Genomic DNA, 19,377 nt, shown 5'->3' on the forward strand with positions numbered 1-19,377 from the left:
TCTTTAAGGATTTTACCTAACAGAGATAATTCTATAAAGCAAGATTCTGTAGGAAGCAATCCAGCAAGTTCTCTTCCACCTGTCTCATCACCTGTTTTTTAATGCTCTCTTTCCAATTTCGACTCTAGAACACAACAGCAGTCACTTGAATTCTATTGCTCCATAAAAACTAAAAAATAACGTTCTTAAATTCTGCAGAATCAGAAACAGCTATTCCTCGCGGTGACTCTATTACATGGAATAGTAACTTTAAACGACATCAGAATTAATTCTGAACCGTACAATAAAATGACTAAAGGACTGAAGTTCGCACTAGTGATGCTGCAGTCCATCACTCTACCAACTAACTCTAACAGTACCAGTGAAAATAACCAGTGATAAAGGCTCATCCTTGAACAGTCCCTTCAACACTTTGACAATTCTAGCAAAATAGGATCAAAGTGTGCCACCTGATCCTCTGGCAGCAAGGACAGACAAGAAATAATAAAGCATAGGATGCTTCATTTGATACTTGTTTGCAAACATTCTTGTTTTAAAGACTGTTCCTGCTACTTTACGACTTTTCCCCACATCGCCCACAGGACACAGTGACAGTCTTTATGAATTTGTGTTAGGTGGCAAGAAGTTTCTAGGATGAGTTAGGCAGACCAACGGTTACGTACTACAGGTTAACACCATGTTGAACAGTTTCAACACTTCTTGAAACACCCTGCAGACAGCTGTATTTAAGATACTGCAGATACTTTTTTGTTATGTGAACAGCACCAGTGCTCCATCACTGCTTCCACAGCAACTGAGTATTTTAACACCTCCAACAGCAAGTGAAGCCTTTCAGTGGTTTAACCCACACAAGCTTATATGTCTCTCTACGGGTAACATGCCAATACACAAACACAATGACCACCACCACAGAGTAGAAATCGCATTGAAAATTAGTCGTATTCACTTGCATTATGAAAATGATTCTTAGGTCATTTCCTGTTTCCATTGCTTGCCATTAGTTTCCATTAAAAAAGTCCTTTACCTCAAAATGAATACTTGTCAGCTACTTACTACAGAAGAAGAATCTTTAATGCTGTGGGTTTTTTAACCATTGCAGGTTAAAAAAAAAAAAAAAAAATAAATAAATCATTCTCACGTACTTATGATCGTACCAGATGTCTGTCAAACATCTGCCACACATTAAAAAGTTGAATCATTCCAACAGCGTGACCAGTAAAACGTTAAACCATGCAAACAGCATTACCTTTACTCCTGGTATAAAGACGCCTCGTTGTTTTTCATAAACATTAAAGTCACACCATCAGCCTCAGGAAAAAAAAAAAAAAAGCAGCATCTACTGAAAAATAAGAAGAGAGTACGACTTACGTTATTCATGTACTCGCTGAGCAGATCCTGCAGCGCCTGCCGCACGGCGTTGCACTCAGCCACGATCCGCTCCCGGCGGTCGTCTCGTGTGCACGAGGAGTCTGCCATCAGCGCCGCCCCGCTGATGATGCTCTCCAGCCGCTCCTCCAGAGAGGGTCGGAAACGGGCCTCGCTGAAAGTCATCGGGTCTAAAATAATTTTGTTCTGCAACAAAAAACACAAGTGCAAAAATGATGACCACAGATGGGTCTGGCTTTTTTTTAAAGGGTCTCGTATTCCAGCGGCTTCACGGGTGTTGTAGTCTTTCATTTAATTATCTACCAAATTCCTGAAAAATCAGTATTACAGAAACATACAGTAGCTCTGAAATCTCAACTTGTAATAAACACATTTATTGTGTGTGGTTTTTTTATTGTGTCCAGTTTTGGGCTCCCCAGTTCAAGAGAGACAAGGACCTACTGGAGAGAGTCCAAGGGAGAGCTACGAGGGGGATCAAGGGACTGAACATCTCTGCTGGGAAGAGAGACTGAGAGACCTGGTGCTGTTCAGCCTGGAAAGGAGACGGCTGAGGAGGGGCCTTGTGAACGTAGAGAAATATCTGAGGGGTGGGGGTCAAGGGGAAGGGGACAATCTCTGCTCAGTGGTGCCCAGCAACAGAACAAGGAATAACGGGTTTACGTTAGAACATGGGAAGTTCCACCTCAACCTGAGGAGAAACTTGTTGGCTGTGCGGGTGCCGGAGCCCTGGCCCAGGCTGCCCAGAGAGGGTGTGGAGTCTCCTGCTCTGGAGACTTCCCAACCTGCCTGGACGCGTTCCTGTGGGGCTGCCCTGGGGGATCCTGCTCTGGCAGGGGGTGGCACTAGATGATCTCTAGAGGTCCCTTCCAACTCTCAACATTCTGTGACTCTATATAGAGAGATAATTCACAACCTATAGTAACCAAAGATCACAGCTGAGAGCAGCACAGCTGGTTCAAATACGCATTTGGAAAGGACACAGCACAAACCAAATCAACATGAACTCCCTTAATGTACACACAATATGCATGAGTCCCTGCCTCTCTATACGATATGCATGTATCTCATCTTGAATAAACTAATATTCTTCTCTCCTGAATGTTGTGAAAATTTCTTAGATCTTCAGGAAACTGATAGGAAAGGTGCAAGTTATTTATGACTGAAGAGAAAGTGGTATATTCTCTGTTAACTAAGTTTATTTATATTAGTAGGCTAAACTGCTCAAATGCTACTAGATCATGTCAGCATAAAATGTAGAAAAAAAAAGTAGGAAACTGTCATAATCACTTAGACAAAAATGTGAAATATCTCTGATTCATATTCTGTAGTGCATCCTTTACAAGCCTTTTCCTAAAGGCTTTCAAAAGCTTTTTGTTTATGTTTAAAAATCAGGAAAAAATGGAAACCAAAATCATCTTTAGTTTGTCAAATAGCCAGCCTACTGATTAGCAAAATATCTTTACTCCCCTGTTTTCTATTAAAGAAATTTTAATGCTTAAATTACAACCACTGCTAAACACTTGTGTCCTTTATATATCAAACTTAATGCCAAATATCAAACAAGACTAAACTACATAGATTCTATTCCTGTCAGCGTACAACTTCATGTAATTTTACGGTTTTTGAGTCACCGCTAGATTCTATTCTGCCTTGCTTTTTTCTTGTAGTTCAAGATAACAAATACAAACAAATTAATCCCCTGCTCCCACCTTCAGGCCCATAACCTCACTGTGCAATCCAGTAACCTTTTGCTGCAATCTTGCAAAGAAGTTTCATAATTGCATATTGTCTAAAAATAGCCCGTAAGCCCTGCACTTCTTATCTGTGCTTTCAAAGAAAATAAGTCATGAAATAGCAATGACAAAGTACAAAGTATTCATTTTCCTAATAATCCCACCTATTTTAAAGCACATTCGGTTTTTGTTAATGAAGAGTTTTAGTTTTGACAACATTTGGATAACTTTATGATTAGTCTCTTTCCTTCGTCATCCAAGAGCAATCAACAAGGACAAACCAAATGATACAGTTAATTTGAAGAAATAGAACACAGTGTATTAAAATGTAAATCAGGATTTAGGGATGCAACACATAACCAGTATCTGCCTTTAATGTTGAAAATGGCATCTGTTTATTACCCATCAGAACTTGTTCAAATGACCTTATTCTAGGCTAAATTCTGTTTCCGAGCAAAAATTTTTCTTTAATTCAATGGGACAAGGCTTTTACAAAAGATCTGCTTATTTCTCAATAAAACTTCCAATTAATTCCACACACAAAGCCCAAAATTCTCATTATTATACCAAGAAAGAGATTCAACCCCTCAGAAATCTATAACTTAAGTGAATGTGAAGCAGTTAAATAGTAATAAACATAAAGGCATTGGGAAATTTATGAAGATTCATTATTTAATAAAAAGGACAAACTGAAGAATTTTAACCAGAGAGCATATTGTTCCAGCTCCAGGACCTGCTGATTTAGCAGAAATAAATGCAGCATTACCCAGAATGACAAACAATATCTCGCATGTATCTTCTATGTTTCACAGCAGTAAGCAGAGCAGTTGGACGAGCACCTAAATTAGAAATGTCATCACTAAAGAGCTGAGCTTATGCATATTTACGTAGATGGGCTCTTCAGTCAAACAATACTACTTAGAGTTCACACCACACTTTTCTCCATAACTATTATAATTTTCAGAAATCAACTGCATAAATTCACCTTCACAACAGCCTGTTTAAGAAGCAGGAAGACTGAAATTGCATTAAATGAATTATCATACCAATTTATGTCATTAGTAAGAAAAAAGTATATTAAAAAAAAGTAGCATCATTTTTCTGATTATTTTCAGTGTTTTCTAATTCAAATCTGGTTGTGTTTTTTTCAAATGACCACAGAACAGTCGTGTTAATGGGGATGTGGAGGTTTTTTTTGTTATTTTAATGGTCATAAAACCAATCATTAACAAAGACAGGATGCACTCTTTACTAGAGACTAGATGATTTCCAATAGCCAACGTGTTCTACTTGTAGCAGACCTCTTTCTCAATCCATACACTTGATCAAAGCAACATCCATACAGCATTATTGCAATTTTCATGTTTCTACTATAGTAACATAACTAGTCCTTTCAGAAATGCCTCACTTCTCTTCCTCCTTATATCCTGAGGTGTAGGGATGTCTACCTATACAGCCAATTTCATATCTTGTATCACATCTTCAGACCGTACACCTCTCAGCAAGTGACGAACCACAATTTTCTTCTTAGAGGTTTTGGAAAGACCCTGCACTCCATCTTCTGCAAAACCCAAGGACCTACCAAGAATGTATTCCTGGAATATTTCCATCCTTTTTGAGCCTTGAGGATCAAATATCTCCAATATCTCTGATCGCTGAAACTCAGATTACTGTTTTCACAAGCAGTTTCATCACACTCCATGAATAAATTTAGGGAATTCTGTGCAGGCTACATGCAAATACCATTTACATTTGAAATAAAGTGTCTATCACTGAGGATGTAAAATTAAATCAGGTCAGCTTTTCTCACTGCAAAACATGGAAAACGAATATGTTTTTAGGTTGTTTTTTTTTTTATATTTATGACCATGAAACCTCAGGTCATTTTCATCCATTTCCCACAAAACACTTTGTTTATAATGAATTTCTATGCTGAAGAAGTCAGTTAAATATTCTGTTGAGGTATTCTGTTAATGATCATTCTGAATCACAGAATAATTTATGTCGGAATGGACTACTTGACGTTATCTCAACATTCAGTTCCCAAAGAGACACTATTTTTCGCGTCTGAAAGTTTTTACTCCTTTATAAAGAAAGCTTGGTATTGAAATGCAGCTTCAGACTATGTTATTGTTTTACAAATATATGCTATATATAACATATATATGTTATATACGTGTATCATCATCATCATATATATACTCTCTATATATAGTATGTATACATACAAAGTTCTTACCTACATATTAATGTTACGTTAACAAGGAAATAATGCCTTCTTGGAAGGAAGAAGAAAAAAAATAGTTGCCAGGAAATCTGGTTAAATAAATTTCTTCCAAAATCTCAAGTTCCCATCACTTCTTGATAGCCAGTTAATGTACAATGAATGTAAATGAAGTGGAAATTTTATATTTCTAATTAGTTAACTAACATTAAATCCATAAATCAAGAACTGACACCACAATTCAGGCCTTATAATTAAGCGTTTCAAGCCTCTTTCCACTCATCTCTCTGCAGTTGTAAATCGTATCTTAGCCACGAACGTATGTCAGTTTGGGCTTCAATTGCTGAAACAAAAGTCCAAGCAAATTAATTGAAATATAATTGGAGACTTATTTGAAAACTGTTAAACTTGTGATAACATCTTCCTTAAGCATATTAAGGTTAACTACTTTTTCCTGCACCCTCTATTTTAAAAAAAAAATTATATTAGCTGTTTTAGAGTATTTGCCATGTTTTCATAAAGAACAAAAACTCACAGAAAATAGATGTCTTCATAGCAATTAGTACTATATGCCATCTCTATCTTGCTCAAACAGGAATGAACTATCATGAATACTAACAAACTACAGCACAACACTTCTGAAATTTGAAATATCAAATCATTCACATTTCAACTAAAAATACTGAGAATTACCACATATCCTACACAAAATGCATTGTGCTATCAGAGAGCAGACAATCATTGAAACTCGGTGAAATTTATCTGGATTAGAATATCTTTCAACAACACCAAAAAACTCACAAACAAGCCAGTTATTTTTAGAAATATAAACCCAAACCATTAAATTAAATCAATTTTCATGATAATTTTACAACTCCAAGAAAACTATGATTACTGTGTCATTGGCTGCCTTTCTCCACGAAGCATGCATTCTAGCAAAAACTTCTGTGCGTTGCCTTACTCTTCACGAAAAATCTGCTCGTCCACTGATTCCTGCAAGTAGAAAGTCTTAAGGAAAATTCATGAGCTCCTTCAGAAGTGCAGCTTTGCCTACGTGTTAAACACAGAAGTAACATTAAAGATTCGGGGGGCTGGAAGGAGAGAGGAGGTTCCAGTTGTGAGAAAGGTGAAAAACAGCCGACGTAAAACGCATTCAAATTCATTCCTGAGTCAATGCGTAGACTCATAAACTTTTATAGTGATGAGCAGCTTGACATGCGTGAAAAAAAACCAACCAAACCCACATGATATGTGTCATTTTCAAAGTTCTAAATAGCATTAATGAAACTACTACTATATCTACTTTAAGGTTGGTAACAATGAAATTCTCAAAATTATAGTTCAGCTATATCTGACAATGAAAATTCAGAGAGAAAAAGATAACTTTTTTTCCTTTTTGTGGGGAACAAAACCAACAAAAAACACCGAGAAACATGTCCACACAGTTTTCCTGTTTATGCAGCTCTGTATGTGTCTAACAGGGAAGGTCGGATTCGTAACTTCCCACAGATAATTCTTTCTAGGATTCGCCACTCAATTACCTCCCATCCAAGCACTGACAGAGAAGAGGAAATTCAATATTTTCTCATGCTTCTTCAGCTTTTCTATTGTGTAAAAGGATTACACAAGGAAGGATGGCCTTTATTGCCCTCTTCATACAATTTACTGTGCCCTGTTCTTTAAAACACACAAACACTCCAACTAAACAAAGATTATTTGCTCTTCTAATTATGTAAAAGCATTTTGTAAAATAAACTATCAAATCATATAAAAGAAGTGCAATATCAGCTTCTTGGGTTGTAATGGGGAACAACCTTCTCATTTGAGAAAAGAAACAGTTTAAAAGCACTAATTAGGAAGGAAAAAAAAACCACAAAGAAGCATAACAAAAACGAACCAGACATACACAAAAACTAAACCAAAATGAAGAAAAACCAACAAGCAACTCATGCTCTTCTATAGGACTGCAGAAGAAAAGCAGGTTGAATTGATTTTTTAAGACTTGTAATCTCAAAGATAGAAAAGGCTTCTTAGACAACATAATAACACGGTTGTGAAGCTAATATGAGATGCCTTAAGGAAGAAAAAAAAGAAACACATTTGAGGAGTCAACAAGACAGTGTAGTAGCACAAAGCTGCTAAAGCAGCTGCTGCAATCATCGCACTGCCTACCTGGAGCTCTGGAGGTGGAGGAATTATCCCACATGGAACAGAAATATCTGTCAAGTAAGAAACTTCCATATAAAAATTTACATCTAAGACAATCCCAATAAACTCACGTGCTGCTGTACATGCCAGGGCAAGCAGAGCAGTACAGCAGCACCTTGGCTTGAGTGCCCCACAATAAAAGTTCTCTGGAGCTTCTGGCCCAGGGGCAATCACAGCAGGGGAAGAGGAGCAGCTGTGCCTGTGAGGAGGAGAGGGTGGGTTCGGTGACCCAAATGGACCAATCACAGTGTTCCTGCCCCTGTGCTCACTATAAAAGGACCATAAGGCCATTAGCACCTGCTGTGTTAGGGGATGGCCATCAGCTGGTCAGCCCCGCTCCCCGTGCTGCTGGTGTTCCCATAAGCAGAATCACAGACACATTCAGGTTGGAAAAGACCCTGGGGATCATCACATCCAACTTATAACTCTACTCCACTGCAACCATGCTTCATCAGAATTCAGGGCTTTGTGGTTCCTTTAATGACTCTTGGCTTAAAAAGTTGAACCAGAAGATCTTTGAGGTCCCTCCCAAGCTGCGAGTCTACGATTCTACGAATCTCCAGTGTGACTCCTGGCAAGTGATACCTTCTTTTCTCTATTTCTTTTTACATTATTAATTTGTCTATTTAGAATGCAGAACATCCAGGGCAGAGGCTGTTTCTTAACATGCTTCTCAGCAATTTAGCACAATGAAAGCACAAGCTTTAAGGCCACTGTAAAGTGAAGGAACCAAAACCACAGTGACAAATGACATTAAATTAAAAAATCAAATTGATAGGTATCTTAGATAAACAACATCACAACTACAAGACAGTAGGAAAAACTGCCTTTGTATAAAAAGAAGCAGGTAATATACTGAGGGATGTAGTTTTTCAGAACAACGTGGGAGACAAGGCTGCACAAAAAAGTCTTCAGTGTCTTTCTGTATCAGAAGTGCCTGCACTACCCTGAAAAGAAATGCAGTGTGCTCACACGTGTGGTTTAGGTACGTCTGAGCAGTGCTAACAAGGCTATTTAGTGCCCATTTAGCGATAAAGCCAAATTTTCCACCTCTCACTACGCAGCGTTTCACAGACACCCCGTACAGCTCTGACGTGAAGAAATAAGACCAGCGGGTCAGCGCGATGCCACGCTGCAGCTCTCGATGAGCCCATCCGACGTGTTAAAGGAACTAGACAATTAATTCAGACAAATAAGGGAGTATCTTTCCTACTGGGACAGTCGGACAACTACACTCCGAATAGTTTGATCATTACCCTCAGGTAAAAGAAGAGCACAGCCACGAGCTGAGGGAGCAGCAACAGCCCCAACCAGCCCAGCCCCAGCAGCCCTCTCCTGACTCTGTGCTCTTCATGCAAATGGAGAGATTATTTCCCTGAAATACTGGTGGCGGTCACTTATCACATCCATGATATATATATAAGCATCTCAGAGCTGCTATATAAGCATATTCAAAATACTACCAAGTGTAGTCTAATAGGATAATTTCACTTTGTGTCATTTTTAAGCTGTTATTTGTAACCTGATGAAATTTTACTCTTTTTTTTTTACTTTAAACAAACAGATATTCACACTATTAAAGGTGAAATAAGCAACCTGTAATAAATTGAATAACAGTGGAATAATTGCACTGCCACAGAAAACAGAATTCTTTATAGAAATGTCAATTAGCTTTTTTTAAAGTAGTTCCTTTGTGTGTTTCTTCCCATCTCTACCAGATTTGTGTGGATGAGGGTTCGCTACAAAATCTCCTTTGTAAATAAACTGGTTACTGTGCTACTACAGACAGGTTAAACATATTCAACAGGAAGCACCCAGCATGTTGGTCTTCTATTTTTTTCCCCCATTAAAAGAAGTGGCAGCAACACGGTATGGTTAAAGTTACAAATAGTATTTTTGATTCTCAAATCTTCCCATAATACTAACTTGCTACACAGGAGCACTTCAGGAGAAAAAAAAAATCAAAATAAATAATTAACCATTATAAAAATATCAAGAAACCCACTAGATGGAGCTATTATACAGAAAATACAGATCAGCAGCACCATTCTCCAAAAGAGGAATGAAGGGAACAACAGCTTAAGCACTAGTACAGGAAGGTGCTTGCCTTTTGCCTTTACAGAGGTCGTTTCTGGTGTCATTTCCTTTGCTTTCCCTCGCACTCTGGAGCTGACATTTCCACAATAATCACGGAACCATAGAATTCTAGAATGGCCTAGGCTGGAAGGGACCTTAGAGATCATCTAATCCACCTCCCTGTCATGGGCAGGGACACCTCTCAACTAGATCAGGCTACTCAAGGCTCTGTCCAAATATACATATAGATTCCAATACATACATGAGCATGGATAAAACATTAACCGTAACATGTTGTAATGCCAACTACTAAGATTAAAAGCAGAATGACCTTCCAAAACAGGTGATTAAAAAAAAATTTAGAATCACAGAATGGTTTGGGTTGGAAGGGATTTCTAAAGATCACCTTGTTCCAACCCCCCTGCCCTGGGCAGGGCCCCCTCCCACCAGCCCAGGCTGCTCTAAGCCCCGTCCAACCTGGCCTTGGGCACTGCCCGGGAGGGGCTGCCACAGCTGCTCTGGGCAACCTGGCCAGAGTCTCACCACCCTCACAGAGAAGAATTTCTTCCTTACATCTAGTCTCAGCTGACCCTCATTCTAAACTCTTGCTGCTAAACTACTTCCCTTGTGCATGGAAAATTCTTGGGGGGAAAAAACCCACCAAGAACAAAACAAAACACAACCCAAAAACGTCACACAAAAGGGCTTATAGTGAGCAGGAACATGCAGCAATCCCATGGAAGAAGCAGCTTGTCTGGCCCCTTTGTATAATCAGGACCTAAAAATTTATGCTGCTTATTCCTCTCTTGAAAGGTCCCTTCAGCAACCTCAAACATCCTTCTGCAAAGAGATAAAGCTGTAGGTGTCCCGTAAAACAGAACATTGTACTGCTGGTTATTCTTTTCTTAATATGAAAAGGACGGCCAGTCTGTGATTTTCCCCCACTCCAGTGTGCTCCAAGGAGCACAGAAAGTGCCGAAGGATCTCACCACTGAGTAGAAGCTTTTGAAGCATCAGGAGGCAGCCTCACTGCTTCCACACGTGAAATAACCAGCCGAGCACCGCTCCAGGTTAAAAGCCACTTCGGCTGCACAAGGGAAAAGAAAAACCCTGCGTTTCATTCCAAGTTATAGATGAGGTTATCTCAAGTTGCAACACACTTTCTAGAGCACTTTTTAGCGCACAAAATTTAAATTCAGTATCCAACTGCTACTGGACAGAAATAGCCACTTGGCTCTGCCTCCCTGGACAGGCAACAAGTCTGGTTTCAAACTGCTACGTGGGACGTGCAGTAATAGAATCACAGAATCCTAGAATGGCCTAGGCTGGAAGGGACCTCAGAGATCATCTAGTCCAACCTCCCTGTCATGGGCAGGGACACATCACAACTAGATCATGGGGACCGAACGGGAATCGAACCCGCAACCTTGGTGTTATTTGTGCAATTTCTTATGATTTTGATACTAAACAAACAACGTTTCAATTCTTATTTTGAAGCTCGTATTTTTTCTTTGTAGCTCCAGCATCACACATCACTTCTCTGAAGAGCATATTTACAAGTAAAGCAGGATTCCATTAAAATTCTGGGGAACCCGTTCTCAGGCTGAACATCCAAGACAGTTATTTATCCAAAAAGCAACAACATTTTAAAGGTAGTCACTTAATGATATGGCAGCTCTTCCTTTATGTCACGTTGTCACTGCTTTTAATCTCATTACATAAAAACATTTTTCCTATTGTTGTACCCAATTTTTTTGTCTTTTCATTTTCTATGGGTTTTTTTTAGTTTTTTTAATTACATACCGATTACATCTTTCATTCCATTTCAGGACCACTGCATTCACTACTCCTCCAAAATATTCCTAAAGGATGATTAATACCTTTATGAATTTAATTAATACCCTCCATAACTGTATTATGACAGTCTGTTTACTAAGTATAAACTTCATTTTACAGCCTGGAGGACAGTGAGCAGTGACATCAAGACACTTTTTTTCTTCTCTTACTCACCTATCAAATGGTAGACTTGCATTATTCAAAAAATTATTAAAGAATGAGTTGCTCTACCCAGAATTTTTCTGTTCAAATCCTTCTCATAACAAAAATTAGTATATTTTCAGTATCTTGGGACTATCCCAAACACAGAAGTACCTCATGTACCAAAAATAATTTGAACCACCTCTTGCAGTTCTCAGTCACATTAATTCCTTTATAAACCAAATTATTTTCATACTCATTCGAGATTCAATGTGATTTTGACATCGGAGAATAAAAGGTGACACGCAGGCATCATAGTTCATGATTTAACATGGATCAACGCTGCTGATAAGCAATTTTAAAGACAAACTCATGTGTGCAGACACACAGGAACAACAAATCATTGGCATATTAAATTAATATCAAGTATAGGGTGTGTCTGCTGGGATTAACATGCATTATAAAGCCAGGAGTATATATATATACCTTTTAACAAATACAACATCATTTCATTCCACTGATAAGATACAGAACTTGCCACTTTATTACATACACCCACACAAACTCAAAACTCAAGGAGAAAGTCAGCTAAGCAGATGCATTACCTCTGATGTTTTCTTTCTGCAGCAATGCAGAAGTCAAGAAATATTTGCTTTTAGCATCAACGGAAAACAGTTTTTTCTGGCGCCTTTTTCCTTTAGATACCTCTTCTCTCCCCTTTCTAACTCACAGGCTTTATTCATTTATTTTATCGTTGACTCATAATTTCTTATGGACAATCCTAGCCTTGCACCAAACACAGAAATACTCCTTTTTAGGGGTCTATGCCACATGTGTAGTAAACATTTTTATAATGAGAAAACTGCTACACCTACACTTACAGTACTGTACAAGAAAGATTACCTAATTTTTCATATCAAAATCTAAAGCAAAACATTTTGAATTGTCCAAAATGTTAAATGTTTGAAACCCCTAGAATTTTAATTTCCACAGTGGTTAGCGCTTCTAAAGTGTTGTCAGCACATCCCGCCGACACAGCTACATTCCCAGAAACTAAAGAAATCACAATCTCCATCCACCTCTTGAAAGGAGACACTCTTCTACTTGTCAGAGATCCTTGGTGGCCAATAAATACTATTTTTACTTCTCACTGCCCCCTCTCCATTCTGTCACGCAGAATATGTCCCCCAGCAATCCGCCTGCAGCCCTCGCTGCGGCACGCAGCCACTCAGCATCTATGTATCCCACCACTTTATATCCATATACAAATAGATTTTTCTATTCACATCCTACACGTATTTTAACCTCTTTCCAGATGCCAACCCCACATTGGAGTGCCAATGCCATCTATCTTCAGGATTGCATCTCGCATAGATTTCCCAGATCTTCTCATTTAATTTCTCCATGCTTAGTATCATCTCACATAGATTTCCCGGATCTTCTCATTTAATTTCTCCATGCTTAGTAATTTTTTTTATTTTTTTTTCCTACCTCTCCACTGCACTCTGGTTGGATGAGAAGGTCCCATCCCTGGTACACACCTCGCGATGGCTACGGGGAGAGCACGGAGGTCCTGGATGAAACAATCCCACAACGCTCAACACGTGACAACACAGCAATCCCTTGATAATCAGAATGGTCGAGATTTTACCAGAGACAAGCTGAAATTTCCAGAGTGAAACCAGAGTTCTTTAAAAAATTTCTCTATGTATCTTGAATAAATTCAGGGAAGTGCCCTGAGGGGACTTAAAAGGTGCATCCTTAGCAGCAGTGAGAACTCAGAAATATTTAATGAGCTAAAATACGTACCAAATTTTACTAATAAATTATGACACCAATACACCCAGTAACATTTGGATCAAAATGCTCTAAAATTAAAGCAGTATCATTTAAGCTAAAGGGAAAAAAACCAAGGCATTAGACACATACTTTTGTAATCAATCAACCTCAAACAGTACCTTAAAGCAGCAAATCTAATAAAAAACAGATTCATGAACTCTTCTCACTTCTATATAAATTACCTCCAAGAAGAGATAAACGACAATTCTTTCCAAAACTTTTCTGCTAATAACTCACAGGTGACTTCATACCACAAGTTGCCACTGTATAGAGTATGACAATTAAAATGACACCTATTTAAACATAACAGCTGAAGTGCCTATAATAGGTAGAATAATCATTTATATTACATGTGATGATATTTTGAATGAGAAACTATTCAGATAATTTACACTGAGGTCATGCGAAGTGTTAAGACACAGAACGTTGATTCTGAAATCTGGTTCCGGAAATTTGAAGTAATGAAGGCTGAGATGTGTTAACTAATATGGAAGATACTGTAAACTTATTTTTAATATATGAGAATTTTCTTTTCACATGATACAAAGTTCATTAGACACTTCATCCCAAACACAAAACTGATCTCAATCAATATGACTGATACTGTAAAATAAAGATATTGTAAAACTATTTACACTTCAAAACATAAACTTCCTTTCTCTTGCTGAAGTAATATATTGTCAGTATAAAAATCAAACTTACTTGTCCACCACTTTTTTACCCATGAAATAGTTTCACTAGTCTGGTAATTTTTCTTGCTTGCAACACACAAGGGTAAATTCACAATCATCGCAGCTGTAAATTTCAACTTTCCCTGGAGTTTAGGGAGTGTTGTCTCTGCTGTAAAATTAGGCATAAATAAATCTCACCCACCAGCTAAGCAGCGAGGCAAAACAGAAAATACGGCTGGGAAACTGATAAAACGATAGCTTCAAACTTTATATCCTCAGTAAGACCAAGGAGAAAATTTTCATGTAGTTGGTTAGAAAGAGGAAATTCTCAAAAAAAGACTGGCTAGTTTTCCACACAGAATGGTGACCAGAACACGACTCCGCAGATATACATCTCGCATGCACGCTCGTGACGCCTGCAACATCAAGAGAAGTGGAAAAATCTTTTTACCTGATGATAAAATCGAAGGCAAACTGTTCTCACATGGAAGCAGGGGACAATATCAGACGTCTCCCCGAATCTTCCCTACGTTCACTTCCACTAAGCACGATGCCACTCTTTGCATTGAACTGCAGCCTTTTCCAGAGAGCAGCAGCAGCATCATCAGTTTGGGACTGGTAAGTCACATGTTTTCGGTCACTGTCTGTCAAACCTCTGCTGGCCGTAACACGCAAAGTCCCGCACAAAAGCCAGAGTACACTCAGAGCAAACAGGGATATTATTCTCAGGATCTTACCAATAAGGGACCTGTGAGCTGAGAAGACCCTGAAAACCATCCGGAATTCCTTAAACCTTGACCCACAATACTTTTACAGGAAAAACTGCAGAACTAGAAATACAGATATTAAAAATAACTTAAAAAAAATCATTATAGTTGATGCAGGCAATACTGTTTCATTTACTGGAAAAACATGATGGCACTGAAGCCAACATCTGAGTCCTGCAGAGGTTTTACCCTCTTTTCTTGTTTCTTCCTACACCTAGAATCACAGAATCATAGAAAGTTGGGGGTTGGAAGGGACCTCTAGAGATCATCCAGATCCAGAGCAGGATCCCCCAGGGCAGCCACACAGGAACACGTCCAGGCGGGTTTGAAAGTCTACTACAGTCTCCAAAATAGACCCAATAGCAATAAGCCATAGATGCAGAAGAGAAGCTCAGAGGTCCAGCGTGACTACAGCTCCACTTTCAGCCCTAAATACAGCAGGACTGAGAAGCTCCTGGTTGTGGATGACAGATGCTTGTACTGTAACCTCATATTTTAAAGTGAAAAGGACACCATTTCCTAATTAAAATTGTAACCAAGCCGTTAGCTAAAGTCAGAATGAAAGAGAAAAAAAACGTTTGGTGTGGGTTTTTTTGCACCTTCTAAGGAACAATTCTACGATAGGGAAAAAATCACAATATAAGACTTGTAATGGAATTAACAGTTAAACACTTAGCTGTTAGGGAATCAGGTAGCTATTTCAAGAATAGAGGCTGTAGCACTTGTCCTGCAGCTGAAGTGACTGGTATCAACTGTGTTTGGAAGATGCTTTTTCCATATCTCTGATTAACATAATTCATGATTCAAGTTGAATGTTAATATTTCCAGGACACTCAGCTCCATCATTGCTTTTATTTTATTGTCTTGACTTCCTGACTTGCCAGACAAATACCATTTTACCTTTCAACATATCAAAGATCTTGGTCAAAGAACTAAAATGCCAGATCAAGCAGACTTCGTGTTGTTTAGAACTGTGCAGCTAGATTTTTCAAGGACACTAGGGCAAAAGAGGACTCCCTTCTCTCTATCCCAGTCCCTGCATATGAGCACAAGGAACTTGTTATAATTCAAGTCCATTAGCAGCAAACAACTATTCCTCATTAAAAATAACACAAATCAATGTCTGCACTTTGCCTCTGCAGTCTGAGGAAATGGACCTGAATGCAAAGGGACCTGTTCAAGACCCAGTTAGTTAAAAGCACGGCAAGGCTGCGTGGAGAAATGCTTCATTTTGCATACATTTCCCATACTTACATCAAATTCATTTAATGCAGCGGCGAGCTCTCCTATGCCAGTGTGCCCCTTGTTCTCATCGGTGGGCGAGGTGGCCTGGGCAGCGTTGGAGATCCCAGCAATTGCTTCTTGTACTTGCTTGAAGACGTAGTCTCTGTTGGCTCTGGTGGCTGCAACGTCAGGGTGACGGAGAAAAGCCTGGGATGCTGTGTACAGCATCGTGGCGTTCTTCTTCAGAGCACCTCGAGCTGCAGCCATTTCGTCCCTGCAGTGAGGATCTTTCAGTTCCTATAGAAAAGACACACCGGTTTTTGCAGTTGAAAATGGAAGTTTTCATGTTAGAATGTATTGTCCATGCAGCTTCAGTGTCTCCGCATAAACACCGTCCAGAGATGGAATCGAAGGCGGAATTCACCATAAATCACAGGAAGAAATCCCTCTCCCACCCAGGAAAGTTCATTCTTTCAGCATAGCTACAGCTGTTACATTCTGCTCGCAACATCTTCTCTTCAGAGAGTCTATGTGCTTCCCTTATTCAAAGGCCTACAGAAAATGTACAACATTCTAAATTACTTTTCCTCGTTGACTGGATTCTGTCTGCTGATTCCATAAAGGCAACATAAGAGCAACAATCCCTAATTTTTCTAAGTACTATACCTATGTCCCTTATAAAATCATCATAAACTAGACCTTTTAAAAAAAAACACCTAAAATATTCCACTGATAAACATTCAGTTCTTAAAAACCTAATAAATACTTCTATTATTTCTATTTCTATTTCGATTTCTATTCTATTTCTATTTCTATTTCTATTTCTATTTCTATTTCTATTTCTATTTTTCTATTTCTATTTCTATTCATTCCTCTATATCATTTCTATCCCTCTATATCATTTAGTGTTTGTTTTAATGCCATATACTTTCTTTGGTCTCCTCATCAACAAGCATCAGATAGGGTACAACATGTTACCTGGGTAAGATGACACTGTATTCTTGTTACTTAATCCTTGAATTTAATTATAGGATATATTACACTGTCCCTGAAGGGCTTTCAAACATTAGGGAAGATGATCCTAACAATATTCATAAGAGTAACAAAACATTATTACTTCTATTTTAAGACTATGAATGAAGAAGTGTGCAGAGCTGAACAGTTTACTTATGGTCACATTTAGAATCTATGGCATAAGCTAAAAGAAGAACCCAGATATTCTGGATTTAAAGGTTCTTCTCATGGACTAACTTAAACCTCTAACTGACAGGTAACAGTCTTCTGAGAGAATTAAGTTCCTAAAAACTGTACGAGGCTACAAAACAGAAGAGATAAAAGGAAAATGTACGGGCGTCTAAGTAGTGAGTCCTAATGCTGTCAAGATTTTCCAGGAAACCTTAATGGCATTATAAAAGAGTACCTTAGGAAGAAAATTTTTAAAAGGTTTTTAACTAAGACTTCCTATTGGTTTTTCACACCTCCGAGAAGAACCTAAGAGACATACACCTTCATTAGCTTTTGCATTTTTCTCCTTTTCCCATTTTTTTGCTATCCTTTCGCAAGGGAAGTGTCTAAACATACAGAATAGTACTGTTCGCAGAGTGACTAAATTTTATATTTTTAACCTATTTCAGTATAACTCTGCAAATGCTCTATTTCCTATAAAAAAAGTACAGAAGTACATTATCATTACAGCAATGCAGAAAATGAGGTATATGAGAGAGATGAATGTGGAATGCCAGCTTTCAAAACCTGGCGTGTTGTGCTACACAAAGACGACAACCCTGAATGATTGATGGTATTCAAATACAGTCAAAATCGGAGAGAACTTCTACAATTCCACACTGACAGCACTGCCTGGGCTCTTAGAAAGAAGAGTGTTGAGGATAAAGTTATCTTTATTGCAGAATTGTGTAACTGCAGTCATTGAATATATGTTATCATGACTTCCTGGTCTTTTTTCCATCTGCTTTAGTAATGAATGGAGTACTTGGGGGGATTTAAATATCTGAAAATTAATAATGATGGCTTTAAACACAAAGCAGATTCCTGTTCTTCCTGAATTTGAATTATACTGGGCTACCGAAGAGCTGGTGCTTTAGCAGCTCTCAGAGCGACCTCAGATCAGCATAGGTTAGAATTAAACGGGAATAATCATCAGATGAAAACTATCCTTAACCTCCTGACTCACTTGCTTTTGTTCTGGAAAATAGTCCTAAAGAAACTGCATTTTCAAAAAACTTCATTGCATTCAAAGAAATCCATGTGATTAAATTATAGGCCGTGACCCAGCAATTACTTCTTACACCTTTTAAAAAAGACTTGGACATAAAATGCAAGCTCTGCAGAGCCCAGACTAACTTTCTCAATCAATTCCTTAGAATGAACTCACCTGCTGTCGTCTAGCAGCTACGTAGTTCAGCTTTACCATCTCTTTTCCAAATTCTTTAAAGCGGTTCGCTAAATCTTGCTCATTTGTTGCATTTTTCACAGCTTCTAGTGCTTCCTCTACCTAGAACATAATATATCAACTGCGTTAGCATCTTAATCCAGGTGGACTCTTTGATAACGTTTATAACTATTGTACCCAACGCTCCCTATTATAGGGACTCAATTTAGCTTGTACGTCCATCACTGTACAGTTGCTTTATGATAGATCCCCTGACTTTAATTAAGTTTCTTATTAGAGAAGGTGACTGTCTGTCATTCTGCATTACTTCCCAATTCCTTTGGTATCGTGTAAAAGTAAGGTAAAAGGCATAACTACATTAATTTCCCCAATTACACTTATCAGATAAAATGCTAAATAACTGTAGGTTTTAAAACAGAATGGATGAATATGTTCTTAATGTGTGGTACAGGCTCTGTGGGAAAACAAAGGGCAGTTATAAGTTCTGGACAAGAAATAACATTTAAAAGCAAAACTCTAACTTACTACTGAGATTTAAATTTACTCTGATATATCCAAAACACTGTAACTTTGTGAAATAAGTGAAACAACAATAGGTTCAACCCAGAATGTAAGTTAGTTCTTTTTTCTCAGCTCTCAGCTTTCCTTTTTCAATCACTTTAAAACTGAGAAAAGAACTTACCAAAGAAAATACACCTGCCATTACTGCATTATTCAGTCATGCTGTAGCTAACATGCAAAGGCATAAAACCTCAATTTTACCAACAAGTTAGTCTACCAAATCTATTTGGAAAGTTTACGGTACATAGAGCAAGAAAAAATATCTGAACGGATAAAATGCTCTTTTCGTACAATAAGTAAA

General features: G+C 38.3%; 1 protein-coding gene across 1 annotated transcript; it reads right to left on the reverse strand.

Annotated features, from left to right (window-relative positions):
* Positions 1–1,368: 1,368 nt before the first annotated feature.
* LOC104280651 (catenin alpha-2-like) lies at positions 1,369–18,617 on the reverse strand (the record flags this gene model as incomplete). The annotated part of the gene is made up of 3 exons (XM_009878369.1): positions 1,369–1,572; positions 16,136–16,402; positions 18,498–18,617. Coding segments are annotated over 3 exons (591 nt in total), but the record flags the coding sequence as incomplete, so codon positions are not given.
* Between the last annotated feature and the right edge of the window lie 760 nt (positions 18,618–19,377).

The sequence above is a fragment of the Apaloderma vittatum genome, unplaced genomic scaffold (assembly GCF_000703405.1).
Source record: "Apaloderma vittatum isolate BGI_N311 unplaced genomic scaffold, ASM70340v1 scaffold4791, whole genome shotgun sequence".
NCBI lineage: Eukaryota > Metazoa > Chordata > Aves > Trogoniformes > Trogonidae > Apaloderma > Apaloderma vittatum.